At 43.7% G+C, this 15,682-nt stretch overlaps 1 protein-coding gene across 1 annotated transcript in view; it reads right to left on the bottom strand.

Annotated features, from left to right (window-relative positions):
* Positions 1-15,682, bottom strand: part of LOC141121770 (uncharacterized) — a 122,022-nt gene that overhangs the window by 68,763 nt on the left and 37,577 nt on the right. The window contains 5 exon segments of the mRNA XM_073611488.1: positions 2,467-3,402; positions 3,405-3,547; positions 10,019-10,142; positions 10,229-10,363; positions 10,483-10,608. Coding sequence (XP_073467589.1) covers positions 2,467-3,402; positions 3,405-3,547; positions 10,019-10,142; positions 10,229-10,363; positions 10,483-10,608 — 1,464 coding nt within the window.

The raw sequence follows: 15,682 nt of genomic DNA, 5'->3' as shown, positions 1-15,682 counted from the left end.
TGCTTTGTATAATGTGAATCAGAGAGGGGATGAGGGGGAGAAGCGAAAGGAAGCAATGATGGAGTATCTGCGGGACCTAGACCTTCCTAGGGCAGAGAAGGAGAAGGTGGAGCTTCTTGAAGCCCCTATCTCGCAGGATATCACCCTGATGAAGACTCGTGATCCCTGTGTCGAACACACGTAGGGAAGGGGCCAGGACGGAGTGAGTAGCACGGAGGCGGTTGTTAGAGACACATACCATACCACATGCCATACCTGCAGTTTTAATACTTCGGAGGCTTGTTATAGAGCGGTGCACTTACGCACCAATGTAATGTGAGTACCTCACTGTGGGGAGTGTGTTTTATTTAATAAATATACCCTACGTTATTACACCATTGAGTTTTCTCTTGTTTATGATATGGAGCTGCATTGAACCAGGCTTGCCTGGCCTCACAAATGCACTTCTGGAACAGTGGTCAAACATTCCCATAGACACACTAAACCTTGTGGACAGCCTTCCCAGAAGTTGTTCTAGCTGCAAAGGGTGGGCCAAATCAAATTTTAACCCTACAGACTGAGACTGGGCTGCCATTAAAGTTAATGTGTGTGTAAAGGCAGGTGTTACAATACTTTTGACTAGATTGTGTATCTGGCAAGATTTTCAATGGTGGGGCAAGATTTTCAATGGTGGTGGAACCCTCCTACACATAAATACTACATTTAGACATAGTTTTAGGACCTGTGAGATGAAACAACTTCTCTACATGAAGCAGCATGTTTGGGATTTGAACCCAGATGCTCAGGGATACTAAGCAGAAGTTTTAACCTCTAAGCCATAGAGCTGCCACATGTGAAAACCTCCTACACATAAATACTGCATTTCTTTGGACATACAGGTGATGGAATTACATTACTCAAGAGTTATTCTTCTTTATTTATTCTGTGATATTTGGTGGTTCTTTGTGGGTCAGTGTAGAATAGTGATATTACCCTCATTTTTTTGGGAATTACATTTTGATTTCTGATGTTGGTACACATATCAAATTTTATGGGCTCAAATGATGATTATTTGGAAATAATAAAAAGCACAAAAAAATTGTGACTCATTTTAAATTTGCATCAGCAATGATTGTTTGTGCTTTGTAAAGACACCTGTGTGAGTTTGGGTAATGATTGTTGTGAGATGGAAAGTGAAAGTGACAGAGAAAAATATATTTTACCAAAACATCAAAACTTTCCACATTCTAGTATTTTTAAAAACAAAATATTTGAAGTAGAAGCAACAATGTTGCAAAGGAAAATTTATTTCAGAGAAAGATACATTTCATCTCAACATTAAAAGGATTTATTTGTGAAAGTTACAATTGTTCCATTAGAATCAATGGCTAAAACTTGCATTGGACTATAATAGCGTCGATTTTCACTTCCAAAAAATGCTCTTTCGCTCATTTTCGGATTTACTATAGCGCCCTGTAAAAAAGACCCTGGAGCTAAAATGAGAGTAGTTTGCAGGTCTGAGCATGCTCAGTTGTGCTGTCACCTAGTTGTAGAGACAGGGAATTTATCTCGTCTCAGACTTTTAAAGATATTTCAGTGTAGAAATCACTTTTCCACACAGTTTAAAAGCAGATTATCTTTAAATAATATACCGCATATTTCAGTACTATTTAGGCAATTATATCATGCTCTAAACAATATTTCCATGTGCAATTCTCTAGGTTTTAGCAGAGTAAGAGTTTGGGCGCTATTTGGTTTCAGGGAACTATAGTAAATTCGAATTTGTGAGTATTTTCTCAATAGAACTATAGTGAATACTGTTTCAGCGCTAATTAGCGCTAATTACCACCGCGGCGCTATAGAAAATGACCCCCTCTGTTTCCTGAACTACAACCTGAAACTCTTAAACTGGGAGTACGAAGAGGACTTTTAAGTGATGGATGCGGGTGAAGAAGAGGAGAATTAGGGACGGGAACTGAAGCTAAAAGCCTAAAACTAAACATAATGTGCACTTTTGTATTGTTTACAGACTTACCCCAGTAATGGCCGTTATCTATTGCTGTTTATTACTTTGATTTCTTTCAAAAGTTTTGATTACCACACCTGTTTTTGTGTATTTTTAAGATACATAGTTGTTTTTTTATCTAAATTACATACAAGTGCACTGATTGGAGGCTTGTTGTGTACTTCTGTTGTTTAATAAATGCTTAATTTAAGCAATTTTCTGCATCCCTTCTTTATTATTTAACTTAACTGTTAGATTTTATGAAATGAAGGGAAAAAAAAAAAATAAAAAAAAAAAATCAGTCTAAAATATCGGCCGCAAAAATCGGCATCGTATATCGGCCATAAAAATCAGCATCATATATCGACCATCGGCCGCCCCGATTTCTAAATATCGGCATCAGCCAGAGAAAAACTCATATCGGTCGACCTCTATCCCTGATGTACAGGAAGACAGGACTTCAGTGAGGAACAATTCCCTCACTCAGGACAGGAAAGTGGCTTCTCCCCCGTGTGAGATCTCTGAGGACTGGAAAGATGTGACTTCCTTGAAAAACATTTCCCACACTCAGGACAGGAATACGGCTTCTCCCCCGCGTGCAATGCCTGGTGTCTGTGAAGATTGGGTTTCCTTGTAAAACATTTCCCTCACTCAGGACAGGAAAGTGGCTTCTCCACCGTGTGCAATTTCTGATGCCTGTAAAGATGTGACTTCCGTGAAAAACATTTCCCACACTCAGGACAGAAATATGGCTTTTCCCCTGTGTGAGTTCTCTGATGTTCAACAAGTCCTGATTTTCGTATAAAACATTTCCCACACTCAATACAGAAATACGGCTTGTCACCTGTGTGTAATCTCTCATGTCTGCGAAGATGGGACTTCTCTGAAAAACATTTCCCGCACTCAGAACAGGAAACTGGCTTCTCCCCCGTGTGATATCTCTGATGTCTGTAAAGACTGGACTTCTCTGAAAAACATTTTCCACACTCAGGGCAGGAATACGGCTTTTCCCCTGTGTGCAATTTCTGATGTCTGTGAAGATCGGACTTCAATGAAAAACATTTCCCACACTCAGGACATGAATACGGCTTCTCACCTGTATGAGATTTTTTATGCCTATTAAGATGGAATTTAGATCGGAAACATTTTCCACACTCAGCACAGGAATACGGATTCTCCCCCATGTGAGATCTCTTATGTCTGTAAAGATTGGGCTTCTGCGAAAAACTTTTCCCGCACTCAGGACAGGAATACAGCTTCTCTCCTGTGTGAGATCTTTTATGCACATGAAGATTGTATTTAGAATAGAAACACTTCCCGCACTCAGTACAGGAAAAGCTCTTCTCTGTTGGAAGGACGGCACCGTCCCTCACAGTCTGAGGTTCCTCAGGATAAGAGGAATACGATGGTCCATCTACAGTACACTGTGTGGTGCCGGATGGACATTTGAGGTAGTCGGGTTTTCTCCTGGACTATACTGTGTGATGTCCTCATCTTCTACTTTACAGTCTGGAGACAAAGTGAGACAATCCTCTGAGGTTTTCCTCATCTCCCGTCCATCTACTAAAATAGAAATAAAAAGATTATTACTAGGGATGGGCCGAACACCCCCTGTTTGGTTCGCAGCAGAACTCCCGAACAGGGGAAATGTTCTAACCCAAACGGCGAACCCCAATAAAGTTTATGGGAGCCGAACAGGAAAAATCAAAAGTGCCCATTTTGAAGGCTTATATGCAAGTAATTGGCCATAAAAGGGGTATGGGGGTCTGTGTACTGCCCTGGGGCACGTGTATTAATAAGAAAAGAAAAAACAATAGTTTTTTTTCAGGAGCAGCGATTTTAATTATGCTTGAAAATGAAAAATCCCTTTACCCCCCAATGACATTTTTTTGCGATACGGCACTGCGTTACTTTAACCGACAATCGCGCGGCCGTGCGACGCTGTACCCAAATAAAATTGATGTAATTTTTTCCCACAAATAGAACTTTATTTTGGTGGTATTTGATCACCTCTGTGTTTTTTATTTTGTGCGCCATAAAGAAAAAAAGACCGACAATTTTGAAAAAAAAAATACATTTTTTACTTTCTGCTATAAAACATATCCAATATAAAAATGTAAAAAATCCAATTTCTTCATCAATTTAAGCCAAAATGTATTCCACATATTTTTGGTAAAAAAAAATCCCAATAAGCGTATATTGATTGGTTTGCGCAAAAGTTATCACGTCTACAATTTTTTTATGGTATTTTCATTTTTTTTTTTTACTACCCTGTTTCCCCGAAGATAAAACCTAGCGTGATTGTCAGTGATGGCTGCAATATAAGCCCTATTCCCCCAATAAGCCCTACCCTGTTTCCCCGAAAATAAGCCCTACCCTAAAAATAAAACCTACAAGGACTTTAACTAGGGCTTATTTGGGGGGTAGGGCTTATATTGCAGCCATCACCGACAATCACGCTAGGTCTTATTTCGGGGAAACAGGGTAGTATTTCCGGCAATCAGCGTCAGAAGGGGGTGGGGCCACCGGGTGATGTAACCAGGTGGCCCTGCCCCTTGCTTATATAAGAAATGTCAAAGCATGGAGAGGGCAGACGCCAGGAGGACTCCCAGGAGGCGAAAGCGTTTTTTTTTCTTTCGGGCCAGTGGGCGGCGTGATTAACGATGGATTTACATGAAGGGACTAGGGGTGTTGAAATTAATTGTAGCATCGATGCATCGCGATTTGACCACCCACGATGCGGCATCGATGCTACGACCTTGCACAATCGATTTTCTGATGACGTCACCCGCGCGCCGCTATATGCGTTGCCTCCGAGTCCAAACTGAGCCAAAAGCAGCTGAAGGAGCCGTGGGCATTAGCCATGCCTTTTTTCCCGCCCCCCGCTCTGCATCATCCCCAGCTGCCTGTCGTTGAGCTTGGTGCTGCGAGATACGTGGAGCCCGACGAGTCATCCTCTCTGCCTATAGGGCTCTGATTACGGGGAGGGGGGGGCGGTGATAAAAGTTACAATGGGAGAAGCAAATGGAAAAAATAGGGGTGTTTAATAATAAAAAAAAAAAATCTATATCTGAACTCGCTAGCTACCGCCCCTGTAAAGTCTTTGCTGCATATGAAGGACGTGTGGTGGGGAGTGAAGTCAGTTCTTCAAATAAAGACGAGCTGAGCACCGAGGTGTGGAATGCTGGGTTTGTGTGGCTCCCCTATGGATCTGTTGTTTGGGATCGTCCAATCGGAAGTGAGGTGTCTGTTGATTTAGGCGCTTCCTGTTTTGGGGTGTTAGTGACAGCAACGTCTGGGAAGGGACCGAGGACTGTGAGCGGAGCTGTGACTGAACCACCGGGGTAATGCTTATGGTGATGTGTGAGTGGCAGAGACATGATGTGTGCAGGGTGGAGGGAGGGGAGCAGACAGACACCCGGGGCGCTAATAAGGTTACAGTGCTGGGTGATGGGAGAGATCAGGGGGATGCTTTATTTCTGGGGGGGTCACACCTGACAGAGATTATACTGGAGGGGGGGAAATGATCTGCATGGTGTGTGCATTACATGATCCCATCACCTTCATCTCTCACTTCTGATTTATTTGATCTGTAAATTTATTAAATGTCTAAGTGATAAGAATGTGGATGTGGTCTGCCTATTCCTCTCCTATGACCTGGGGTGGATCTGGGGTGTCAGGAGCTCAGCATTCATCTTCCCTCTTATCACCAATCTGCACAATTAGTGTTGGGGAGAAAGTATAACAGGCAAAACTTCTTCCCCTTACTTCTTTGTTTTTTACTATAATAATATTTTTTTTTTTATTTTTTAGTTTTGGATAGAGTGGACAGCTGTCAGGTTTATTTTGCAGTTTGTGCCCCTGTTAGGGCTCATTCACACTAGTGTTGATCTCTGTAAAGTGATTTGCATTCAGATCGCCCTTTAGAGGGCAGTTGGCAGAGATGAGGCGTTATATCACCCCTCACCCCCTGCTTGTATCCCACGCTAGTATGCCAGAAAAAAGAATTCGCCTGAATGGACTTTACCGGCACTTGCTGACACATGATAGATAGTGAGTACGTCTACCAGAGTATATATAGTAAAAAGATTTTTTATTTAAACATAGCATAGATTAAAAACAGATTACAACATATATTCAACGGAACATAGTGTAGAGGTAATGCATAACAACATTGTTGCAAAACAGTAAATTGTACAAGGGCTCTTGTTCACATCTTGGGTGTGAACAAGAGCCCTCGTACAATTTACTGTTTTGCAACAATGTTGTTATGCATTACCTCTACACTATGTTCCGTTGAATATATGTTGTAATCTGTTTTTAATCTATGCTATGTTTAAATAAAAAATCTTTTTACTATATATACTCTGGTAGACGTACTCACTATCTATCATGTGTCAGCAAGTGCCGGTAAAGTCCATTCAGGGGAATTCTTTTTTCTGATATATATGCATTTATTGGATGTGGCACTGCTCCTCTTAGGCCTAGGGAAGCTAATTACCCTATTCAGTTTTACGCTAGTATGCCACAACTGGGTGCATTGCATGTGGATGTAAAAAAAAAAAGGTGGAGAAAAAAAAACAAAAAAACAATGGGAGAAGCAAATGGCCTCGTCACTACTAGGCAGGGCTGACAGGCAGTGTCACATGCTGTGCACTCTTGGTCAGGGTATAGATCGCGGAGGAAGATGGACGGGATTTGCTGTGTTTGTGTCTGTCTTGCTATCTCTTCTTACTGCAGCTGCCGCGGATGATACCAGTGAGTGTAACGGAGGGTGAGGATCGCTGTGTACACGGGAGGGGGAAGATCTGTGCCACTTTCAATCCCAAAGGATTATGTCTACAGTCTCTGACCATCTCCTGTATTATGTCTGCAGTCTCTGACCATCTCCTGTGCTATGTCTGCAGTCTCTGACCATCTCCTGTATTATGTCTGCAGTCTCTGACCATCTCCTGTATTATGTCTGCAGTCTCTGACCATCTCCTGTATCATGTCTGCAGTCTCTGACCATCTCCTCTATTATGTCTGCAGTCTCTGACCATCTCCTGTATCATGTCTGCAGTCTCTGACCATCTCCTGTATCATGTCTGCAGTCTCTGACCATCTCCTGTATCATGTCTGCAGTCTCTGACCATCTCCTGTATCATGTCTGCAGTCTCTGACCATCTCCTGTATCATGTCTGCAGTCTCTGACCATCTCCTCTATTATGTCTGCAGTCTCTGACCATCTCCTGTATCATGTCTGCAGTCTCTGACCATCTCCTGTATCATGTCTGCAGTCTCTGACCATCTCCTGTATCATGTCTGCAGTCTCTGACCATCTCCTGTATCATGTCTGCAGTCTCTGACCATCTCCTGTATTATGTCTGCAGTCTCTGACCATCTCCTGTGCTATGTCTGCAGTCTCTGACCATCTCCTGTATTATGTCTGCAGTCTCTGACCATCTCCTGTATTATGTCTGCAGTCTCTGACCATCTCCTGTATCATGTCTGCAGTCTCTGACCATCTCCTCTATTATGTCTGCAGTCTCTGACCATCTCCTGTATCATGTCTGCAGTCTCTGACCATCTCCTGTATCATGTCTGCAGTCTCTGACCATCTCCTGTATCATGTCTGCAGTCTCTGACCATCTCCTGTATCATGTCTGCAGTCTCTGACCATCTCCTGTATTATGTCTGCAGTCTCTGACCATCTCCTGTATTATGTCTGCAGTCTCTGACCATCTCCTGTATTATGTCTGCAGTCTCTGACCATCTCCTGTATCATGTCTGCAGTCTCTGACCATCTCCTGTATTATGTCTGCAGTCTATGACCATCTCCTATATTATGTCTGCAGTCTCTGACCATCTCCTGTATCATGTCTGCAGTCTCTGACCATCTCCTGTATTATGTCTGCAGTCTCTGACCATCTCCTGTATCATGTCTGCAGTCTCTGACCATCTCCTGTATTATGTCTGCAGTCTATGACCATCTCCTATATTATGTCTGCAGTCTCTGACCATCTCCTGTATCATGTCTGCAGTCTCTGACCATCTCCTGTATTATGTCTGCAGTCTCTGACCATCTCCTGTATCATGTCTGCAGTCTCTGACCATCTCCTGTATTATGTCTGCAGTCTATGACCATCTCCTATATTATGTCTGCAGTCTCTGACCATCTCCTGTATCATGTCTGCAGTCTCTGACCATCTCCTGTATCATGTCTGCAGTCTCTGACCATCTTCTGTATCATGTCTGCAGTCTCTGACCATCTTCTGTAGTCATTTGGGGGCAGTCTGGAGCTCCTCTTTAAGTTGTCTGCTGGGTTTACACTTTGCTGCATGCAGGAAGTGTTGTCTTTTTTTTTAGAACAGATAAAATTTAGAAAATGGAGTTCTGACTGCTTGAATTTTTTGGATGAAAACCGTGCGCAGTAATCGTGATGCATCGTGAATCGTGGACCGGATAATCGTAATCGAATCGTGAGGCCAGTGAAGATGTGCACCCCTAGAAGGGACACTGTTTTTCTCTTTTTTTTAATAAAGAATTTGTCAAAAACTTTCTCATGTGGTTATTACTTTTGTATAATTTTTTGGTAAATGAGTAGGGGTACTATGTGCCCGATACCCATTCACATAGGGGGGGGGGGATCTGGGAGCTTCCAGATTCAAATAAGCTCCCTACCCACAGACCCCCCCACAACTACAGCTCAGGGTTGTTGGGAAGAGGCCCTTGTCCCCATCAACATTGGGATGAGATGCTTTGGGGTGGGGGGGGGGCAGAGCCCTACCAGACTGTATGCCTGGATAGTGGTCTGATATGGATTTTGGGGGGACCCCATGCCATTTCTTTTAGAGAATGTTGGCGTGGGGTTCCCCTTAAAAGCCATATCAGATCTGAAGAGCCTGGACTGGGGGGGACCCTATGTCACTTTTTTCTGTATTTTTTTCACCGACACTTTCTTTTTTTATATTCAGCTGTCAGCGGGAAACCCATTGACATGTGATGACTCATTGGCTGTTAAGGACACCGCGGCCAGATTCCCGGCCCTGCTCTTTAACAACCAACTTACACTGCAACCTGATTGGGCAATCAGGGTGCAGAATGCAACTTTACAGAGCTCAGTGTATTGCAGGGTGTCCGTTGGGGCGAACACCCTGCAAATTCGGGTGTTTGGCGAATGGCCGAACAGGCAAATGTTCGGCCCGAACTTATGTTTGGGCTGAAGCATTCGCCCATCCCTAATTATTACTAGACAAGAGCTGATTGGTTCCCCTAAACCAGGACTCAGTCCACATCAGGCAGCTTTCTCTCTGAGGATATACAATTCCATCCTCAATGTAACTGGTAAATAGGTCCTCTGATCTCCTACCAGTTGATTTCTTTATTCATGGACCTTAGTCAGAGAGTGAGGAAACAACGAGAACTGTCTTTTATTAGGAGTGACAGTGATGAGGGGATTATAGGATGAGTGTCCCCACCCCCCTCTATCAATCATCAATAATCACAGGGCTAAGCCCCACTAGAGGTCAGAGAGTGAGGATGTAGGGGAAGTAATCAAGATGAAGACTGGACTGATCCTGAAGACCACCATCATTGAGCTTTTGACTTATACCTCATTATCACTTTCTCTTAAAGGTTCCAAATGTATCAACATACTATCACATCATTATCAACAAGTATACAGACATATCCCTCCACCCGGCACAGCCAGCAAACAACAGAGGAAGTAACCCTGAGAGAATTGTTCTGTTAGAGGTCTTGTTAGACCCAGACATAAGGTAGAAGATTCAAAGCACATGCATCAGATGCCTAGACTGAGCAATGTCTATGGTGAAAATCAACATTTTGTTGCCAATTGAACTCCAGAATCTCCATAAATCCCGGGAATACAGAGGACGGGAACATCTCTCTGGTGGGTTCCCATTACAGGATCCATCTGTAGGAAACACACACACTGACTGAATACATTGTTTCTATGTGTTTATCAGATGATGGGGGATCTAGGTGGACCCTCCGTACTGCTCTCTCCTTTACAATAAAGTCTCCTCTTACCCGGTGATGTGAGGGTCGGCTGATTGTCCTTCATGACGTCCTTGTAGAGATCCTTGTGTCCTTCTAAATACTCCCACTCCTCCATGGAGAAATAGACAGTGACATCCTGACACCTTATAGGAACCTGACACACACAATGATACAGTCACCATCCAGACACATCCCTTGTCTGTTACTGGATAATGTCCCAGAATTCCCAGCACCGCTCACCTCTCCTGTCAGCAGCTCCATCATCTTCTTGGTGACTTCTAGAATCTTCTGCATGTTGTGTCTCTCAGGTTTTAGGGAGTCACATGGAGGCACTGTGATGGTCATATGATCACCTGACTTCACAAGAGGAAATCTCTGTATTGAGGAACCAATAGGAATATCATGTTAGAATCCTCCTCACCTCTCCGGACAGGTCTGTGTTTTATTAATAGAGCTAAGAGTGATGTCATGTGACCTCCCAGAATCCTCCTCACCTCTCCGGTCAGCAGGTAGATGATCTCCAGGGTGAGGTTTAGTATCTTCTCAGTCATGTGACTCCGGTCCTCCTCCATCCTCATTGGTGTCGTCATTTGATCTATACAGGTCTCCTTGTAGACGGATGACTTTGGGAAATGAAAGTAAGAATTATTTGGATGGTATTGGCCACACAATAATAGGATGTGGATGTGAGGGGGGTAATAGGAGGGTTGCTGTACATTTAAAGGAGAAGTTCATCTTTGGGAACATGTTACATGGGCGTGTGGGTCTCCGCTCATACGGCCGTGTCATTTATATACACAGCTCTGTGTGTCCAAATGAACTACAAGCCCCGACATTCGGCTGTCAGCTTGTACTTCTCAATAAACTACCACGGTGCTGTGGAGTGCTGTGGTAGTTCACCGAGTCTTCCTGTCAGTAAGTATCGGCTTACCCATAAGAGATGTACGGGATGTACTAGATTTATGGGATATACGGATAAGCCGATACACTGACATTGTGAAGGAGATCTGCATGGCATCAGAGATCTGTTTTACAGGCTCCTACTACAAACAATAATAAATGCACATTTTTATACCTGCAAAAAGATGTGCTTTAATTATTTTTGTAGAAAGATGAACTTATCCATTAAGGACTACTGCCCCCCATGGGAACACATTTCATTTGGACTTTTAGTGTTCGTTACATCTTCATGAACCCAGAACCCTCTTGGCGTGCTGGATCAGAAATTCCTTTTCCTCTGTGATCCTTTCTGTCACTCAGAGGCAGTGCTGTGAGGACAATGTCGGGTCATCATGATGTCCAGGAAGGGGAACTTGATGAATTTTGGCCGGAATTGCCGGCTAATCAGGATAATTACCAGAAGCTGTAGGGCTCAAATCGTTGGCAGCCTGCGGACTGATAGGAGTGATGTCATCCCCACAGTTATTACCTTTGGCTTCACTTGATCCTCCCTTTTAGATTATAAGCTCTAATGAGCCCTCTGATTCCTCCTGTATTGAATTGTATTGTGACTGTACTGTCTGCCCTCATGTTGTAAAGCACTGTGCAAACTGTTGTGGCTATATAAATCCTGAATAATAATAATAATATTGATAATGTCATTGTCACTCTCTGCAGTAAGAGATTGGATATCAGGAGGATGGTGCTGGTGGAGTAGAAAGCTGTGGGGGAGGAGTCTGTTCTTTTCACTCCAATAGCAGCCCAGTGGGGTAGGAGGAGCACAGTAGGGGGGGGGTTGTTCTCTTGGTTGCCAAGTATACTGTAGTATCCAGGACATTGTAGAGAGTGACAGTGAGCTCCTGGGCCTCTGAATTCCAGCACCGGGCACTGCCAGAGCCTGTGTCATGGGAAGGTATTGGACTAGCTCCCCCAGAGGCAGAGCACTGACCCCTGGGCACCCGCTAGTCAATGCTGTGCAAAAAGATTTGCTCTAAGAACGAGTGCCCACCAAGGGGTGAAGGATTTTCCTTCTTCATTTCACTTGGAATCTGGGAAATTTTATTTGACCAGTGTGGTGGTAAGAAGGTGATGGTCGCCTTCCTTTGCTGGCAGGGGTTCTGTAAGGAGGTCTGAAAAGTAAATGCAGGTGGGGGGACCACCATAGCCAAGAGTCCCCCCTCCATACCTTAGACTCCTCCTGAGCCCTACAGCCTTCTCTTTGCTCAGAGACCCTCTGCTCTCCATCCTCATCAAGGGCCCAAAGTCCTTCAGCTACCCCCTCAGAATCCTTCAACCCCACTACCCCCTCAGGTGCCATAAAGTCCTTCAACCCCACTACCCCCTCAGGTGCCATAAAGTCCTTCAGCCTCAGTACCTTCTCAGAGACCCCTCAGCTTCTCTACTTCCCTCAGAACCTTCAATATTTTCCTCTCTCTGACACAAATGATGGAACATATTCTTCATGGCAGGCTGGGGAATGTTTTCTTTCTCCTGACCAGCAATGTAAGGGGCTCTATGCTCCATACTCCTGACCTCTGCACTCCATCATTGTGTTGGCTGCATATTGTAATGATCGCCCATGAGCTGCCTGTGTATAATAATTGCCCTTTGTAGGCCATGTATGGTCAGGATGGTCATCGTCTTGTCTATTTATTGTCAGTGCTGTTTGTTTAGAGGACCATATTACTAGAATTCATCTCCAAAATGAAGAGAATGTTCCGGCCCCGTAAGTGGGGAAATGTTCTGCCCCTGAAGGGGTTAATCTAGGTTTCCACACTATATATGTGTGTATCATCATCTGCTGGAGATAAAAGACATCACAGTGACTATGGAGGAAGAGGACGGACATGACGGGGGTTACTGGGTGTAAATAGAAAATAAGATCTTATTACCTCCTCTGCTGCCACTTCCAGCAATGTCTTCTCTCTACTTCCTACTTTCTCCTGCCTCACCTCTCACATGGAACTACCTATTTATACCTGACATCACTTCTTTATTGTAGTCCATAGAGACTTCCTGTCTGGGTAGAAGTGAGATCACCACCTTGTGGAGTGCAGAGGAACTACAGCCCAAAAAAATGTTGTAGTGTGAACGCAGTCTTGTGCTGTGTGTGTATGTACTGTATATCCTTATAGATGGGTCATCTCCACTCCCACCAAGGGGAATAAAAATATATTACTGCCTATTCCAGCCTTTCTCAGCCAGGGTTCTTCCAAAGGTTTCTAGGAGTTCCTGGACCAATGAACAATATAAAAGATGATGCATAGAGTAAATAGATACCAAGCATGTCAAGATTTAAAACTGCGCACCTCTGTGAAATGGCAACAAACTACGGTACCTAAAATTGTTCATGGGTGATGCTTTAAAAGCTTTTTACAGGTTATCAGTTTAGAGGTAACATGAACTATGGTCCTTGACTTATTGCTCTCACCAACATTCATGGCGATACCTGTGCTGCAATCACCATTTACATATGCATGCCAGCCCTACATACATGTTTGTGTGACCTACATGCATGTGAGAACGGGGAGATGGGACAGCTTTTTATGTGTATTTTTATGTGTATTCACTGTATTTGCAGTACATTACGTGGGTTTTCAGTGCATTTAGAGCACTTTTCCAGTGCGTTTATTTATATGCCTTTTCACTGTGTCTACATATTTTTAGTTTGTTTTTTTACAATGATTTTTCTTTTATTCAGTTTATTCTGAGCGTAATACACTGCTTGCATTCTGAGCGTAGCACACTGGTGAACCCTGCATTCTGAGCACAATGCACTGGTAAACCCTGCATTCTGGGTGCAACACACTGTTGAACCCTGCATTCTGAGCACAATGCACTCCTTAGCCACTTGCCACCCACCCACCATTAAATGACGCTCTCGTTCTGGGTGGCTATGACGATTGGGGTCACACCATGTTGCTAGGACATGGCGCGACCCCGATCTCTGTAAAGAGCCGATCATGTGTGAAGGGTGAGAAAGAGTTAACATGATTAAAACTTTAAAATCGCTGACAGAGGAATATCTTTGTTTTAGGGTCCTGTTTGTCACAATGATCACAGGATAGATAAGGTCTGGTAAGAACTGTTTTTGGAATGATGTTTTCAGACAACATCAACTGTCAGCTATAATACTAGTTTAGACTATGTCTGAGATGTTACATGTTTATATAGGAATTATGCCTCATGTGATGAACTCTGTCCTCCCTCCCTCCCTCCCTCCTTTTCTTTGTGCAATATTCTTTGTCCATATCCTGTATAAAACTCCACTCACCTGCCATTAAATGTAAGCATTCATTGAAACAGCTATTTTGTCTTTTGCATTGAATGCTTCCAGAGCTCTGACAGATCTTCTCACTGATTGTCCGGGTCTAAGCAGATTTAACCTTTACACCATGCCTCTTTAACAATGTTATCTGCTGTGTCCAATCACAGCTGGTCACTTGTAAACACGGAAGTGCTGGTGATCATCTCTCATCACCTCACACTGACAGAGTATGTGGCGAGGAGAGCCGATCAGTGACATCTCCTCGAAAGGGACACCCAGGGATGTAATCAGGGCACTGATCATCAGTGCCCTCATTAAAGTAAAGCCCCCCCAGTGCCACCAATTAGTGACCATCGGTGCCACCAGTGTCCATCAATGACACCAATCAGTGCCCATTGTTGATACCAGTCACTGCTGCCTTTCAGTGTCCATCAGTGCATGTTCATCACTGCTGCCCATCATATTTTTGCCTATCAGTGCCACCTATACGTGCAATCTATCAGTGCTACCTATCAGTGGCCACCAGTGCTGCCCATCAGTGCCGCCTATCAGTGCCCATCAGTGCGGCATATTAGTGCCGTCTCATCAGTGTCCATCAGTGAAGCCTCATCAGCGCCCATCAGTGAAGGAGAAAAAAATTACTTATTTACAAAATTTACTGACAGAAACTAAGAAAAACTTTTTTTTTTTAAATTTTCCGTCTTTTTTTAGTAAAAAATAAAAAAACCCAGCAGTGATTAAATACCACCAATGGAAAGCTCTATTTGTGTTAAGAAAATGATAAAAAAAATAATTTGGGTACAGTGTTGCATGACCGCGCAATTGTCATTCAACGTGTGACAGCGCTGAAAATTGGCCTGGGTAGGAAGGGGGTGAAAGTGCCCTGTAGGCAAGTGGTTAACCATGCATTTTGAGCATAACCCACTCCTTAACCCTGTATTCTGAGTGCAACACACTCCTTAACCCTGCATTCTGAGTGTAATGCACTGACGAACCCTGCATTCTCTGTATAACATACTCCTTAACCCTGCATTCTGAGTGCAACGCACTCCTGATCCCTGCATTCTGAGCGCAACGCACTGGTGAACCCTGCATTCTGAGCGCAACGCACTGGTGAACCCTGCATTCTGAGCGCAACGCACTGGTGAACCCTGCATTCTGAGTGCAATGCTACCAATTTTTTTTTTTAAATAGTTGATGTCTGCCATGGGGATCTGCGGCTTCACCAACTCCAGCAGTTTCTCCAGCACTGCCTGCCTCTTTATTTTGTTATTGTAATGCTGGTGTTTGACCTGCCACAGACAGGGCAGCTCCCTGTATTTATCTATGAATATTGGGAGGAAGCTGTGGTTTTTGAACCCATCCATTTTCTCTGCAAGACACAACACAAGACAAACCCTAATGTCAGGTGAAACTCTCCTAATCTTGACCCAATATAGGCCTCAATCTATAAACAGTATAGGCCACTGATGCACCAAGTTAAAATT

This window comes from Aquarana catesbeiana, unplaced genomic scaffold (genome assembly GCF_042186555.1).
Source record: "Aquarana catesbeiana isolate 2022-GZ unplaced genomic scaffold, ASM4218655v1 unanchor229, whole genome shotgun sequence".
Taxonomy (NCBI): Eukaryota; Metazoa; Chordata; class Amphibia; order Anura; family Ranidae; genus Aquarana; species Aquarana catesbeiana.
Note: the sequence above shows the minus strand (reverse complement) of the source record. Positions and strands in the feature narration are given on the sequence as shown.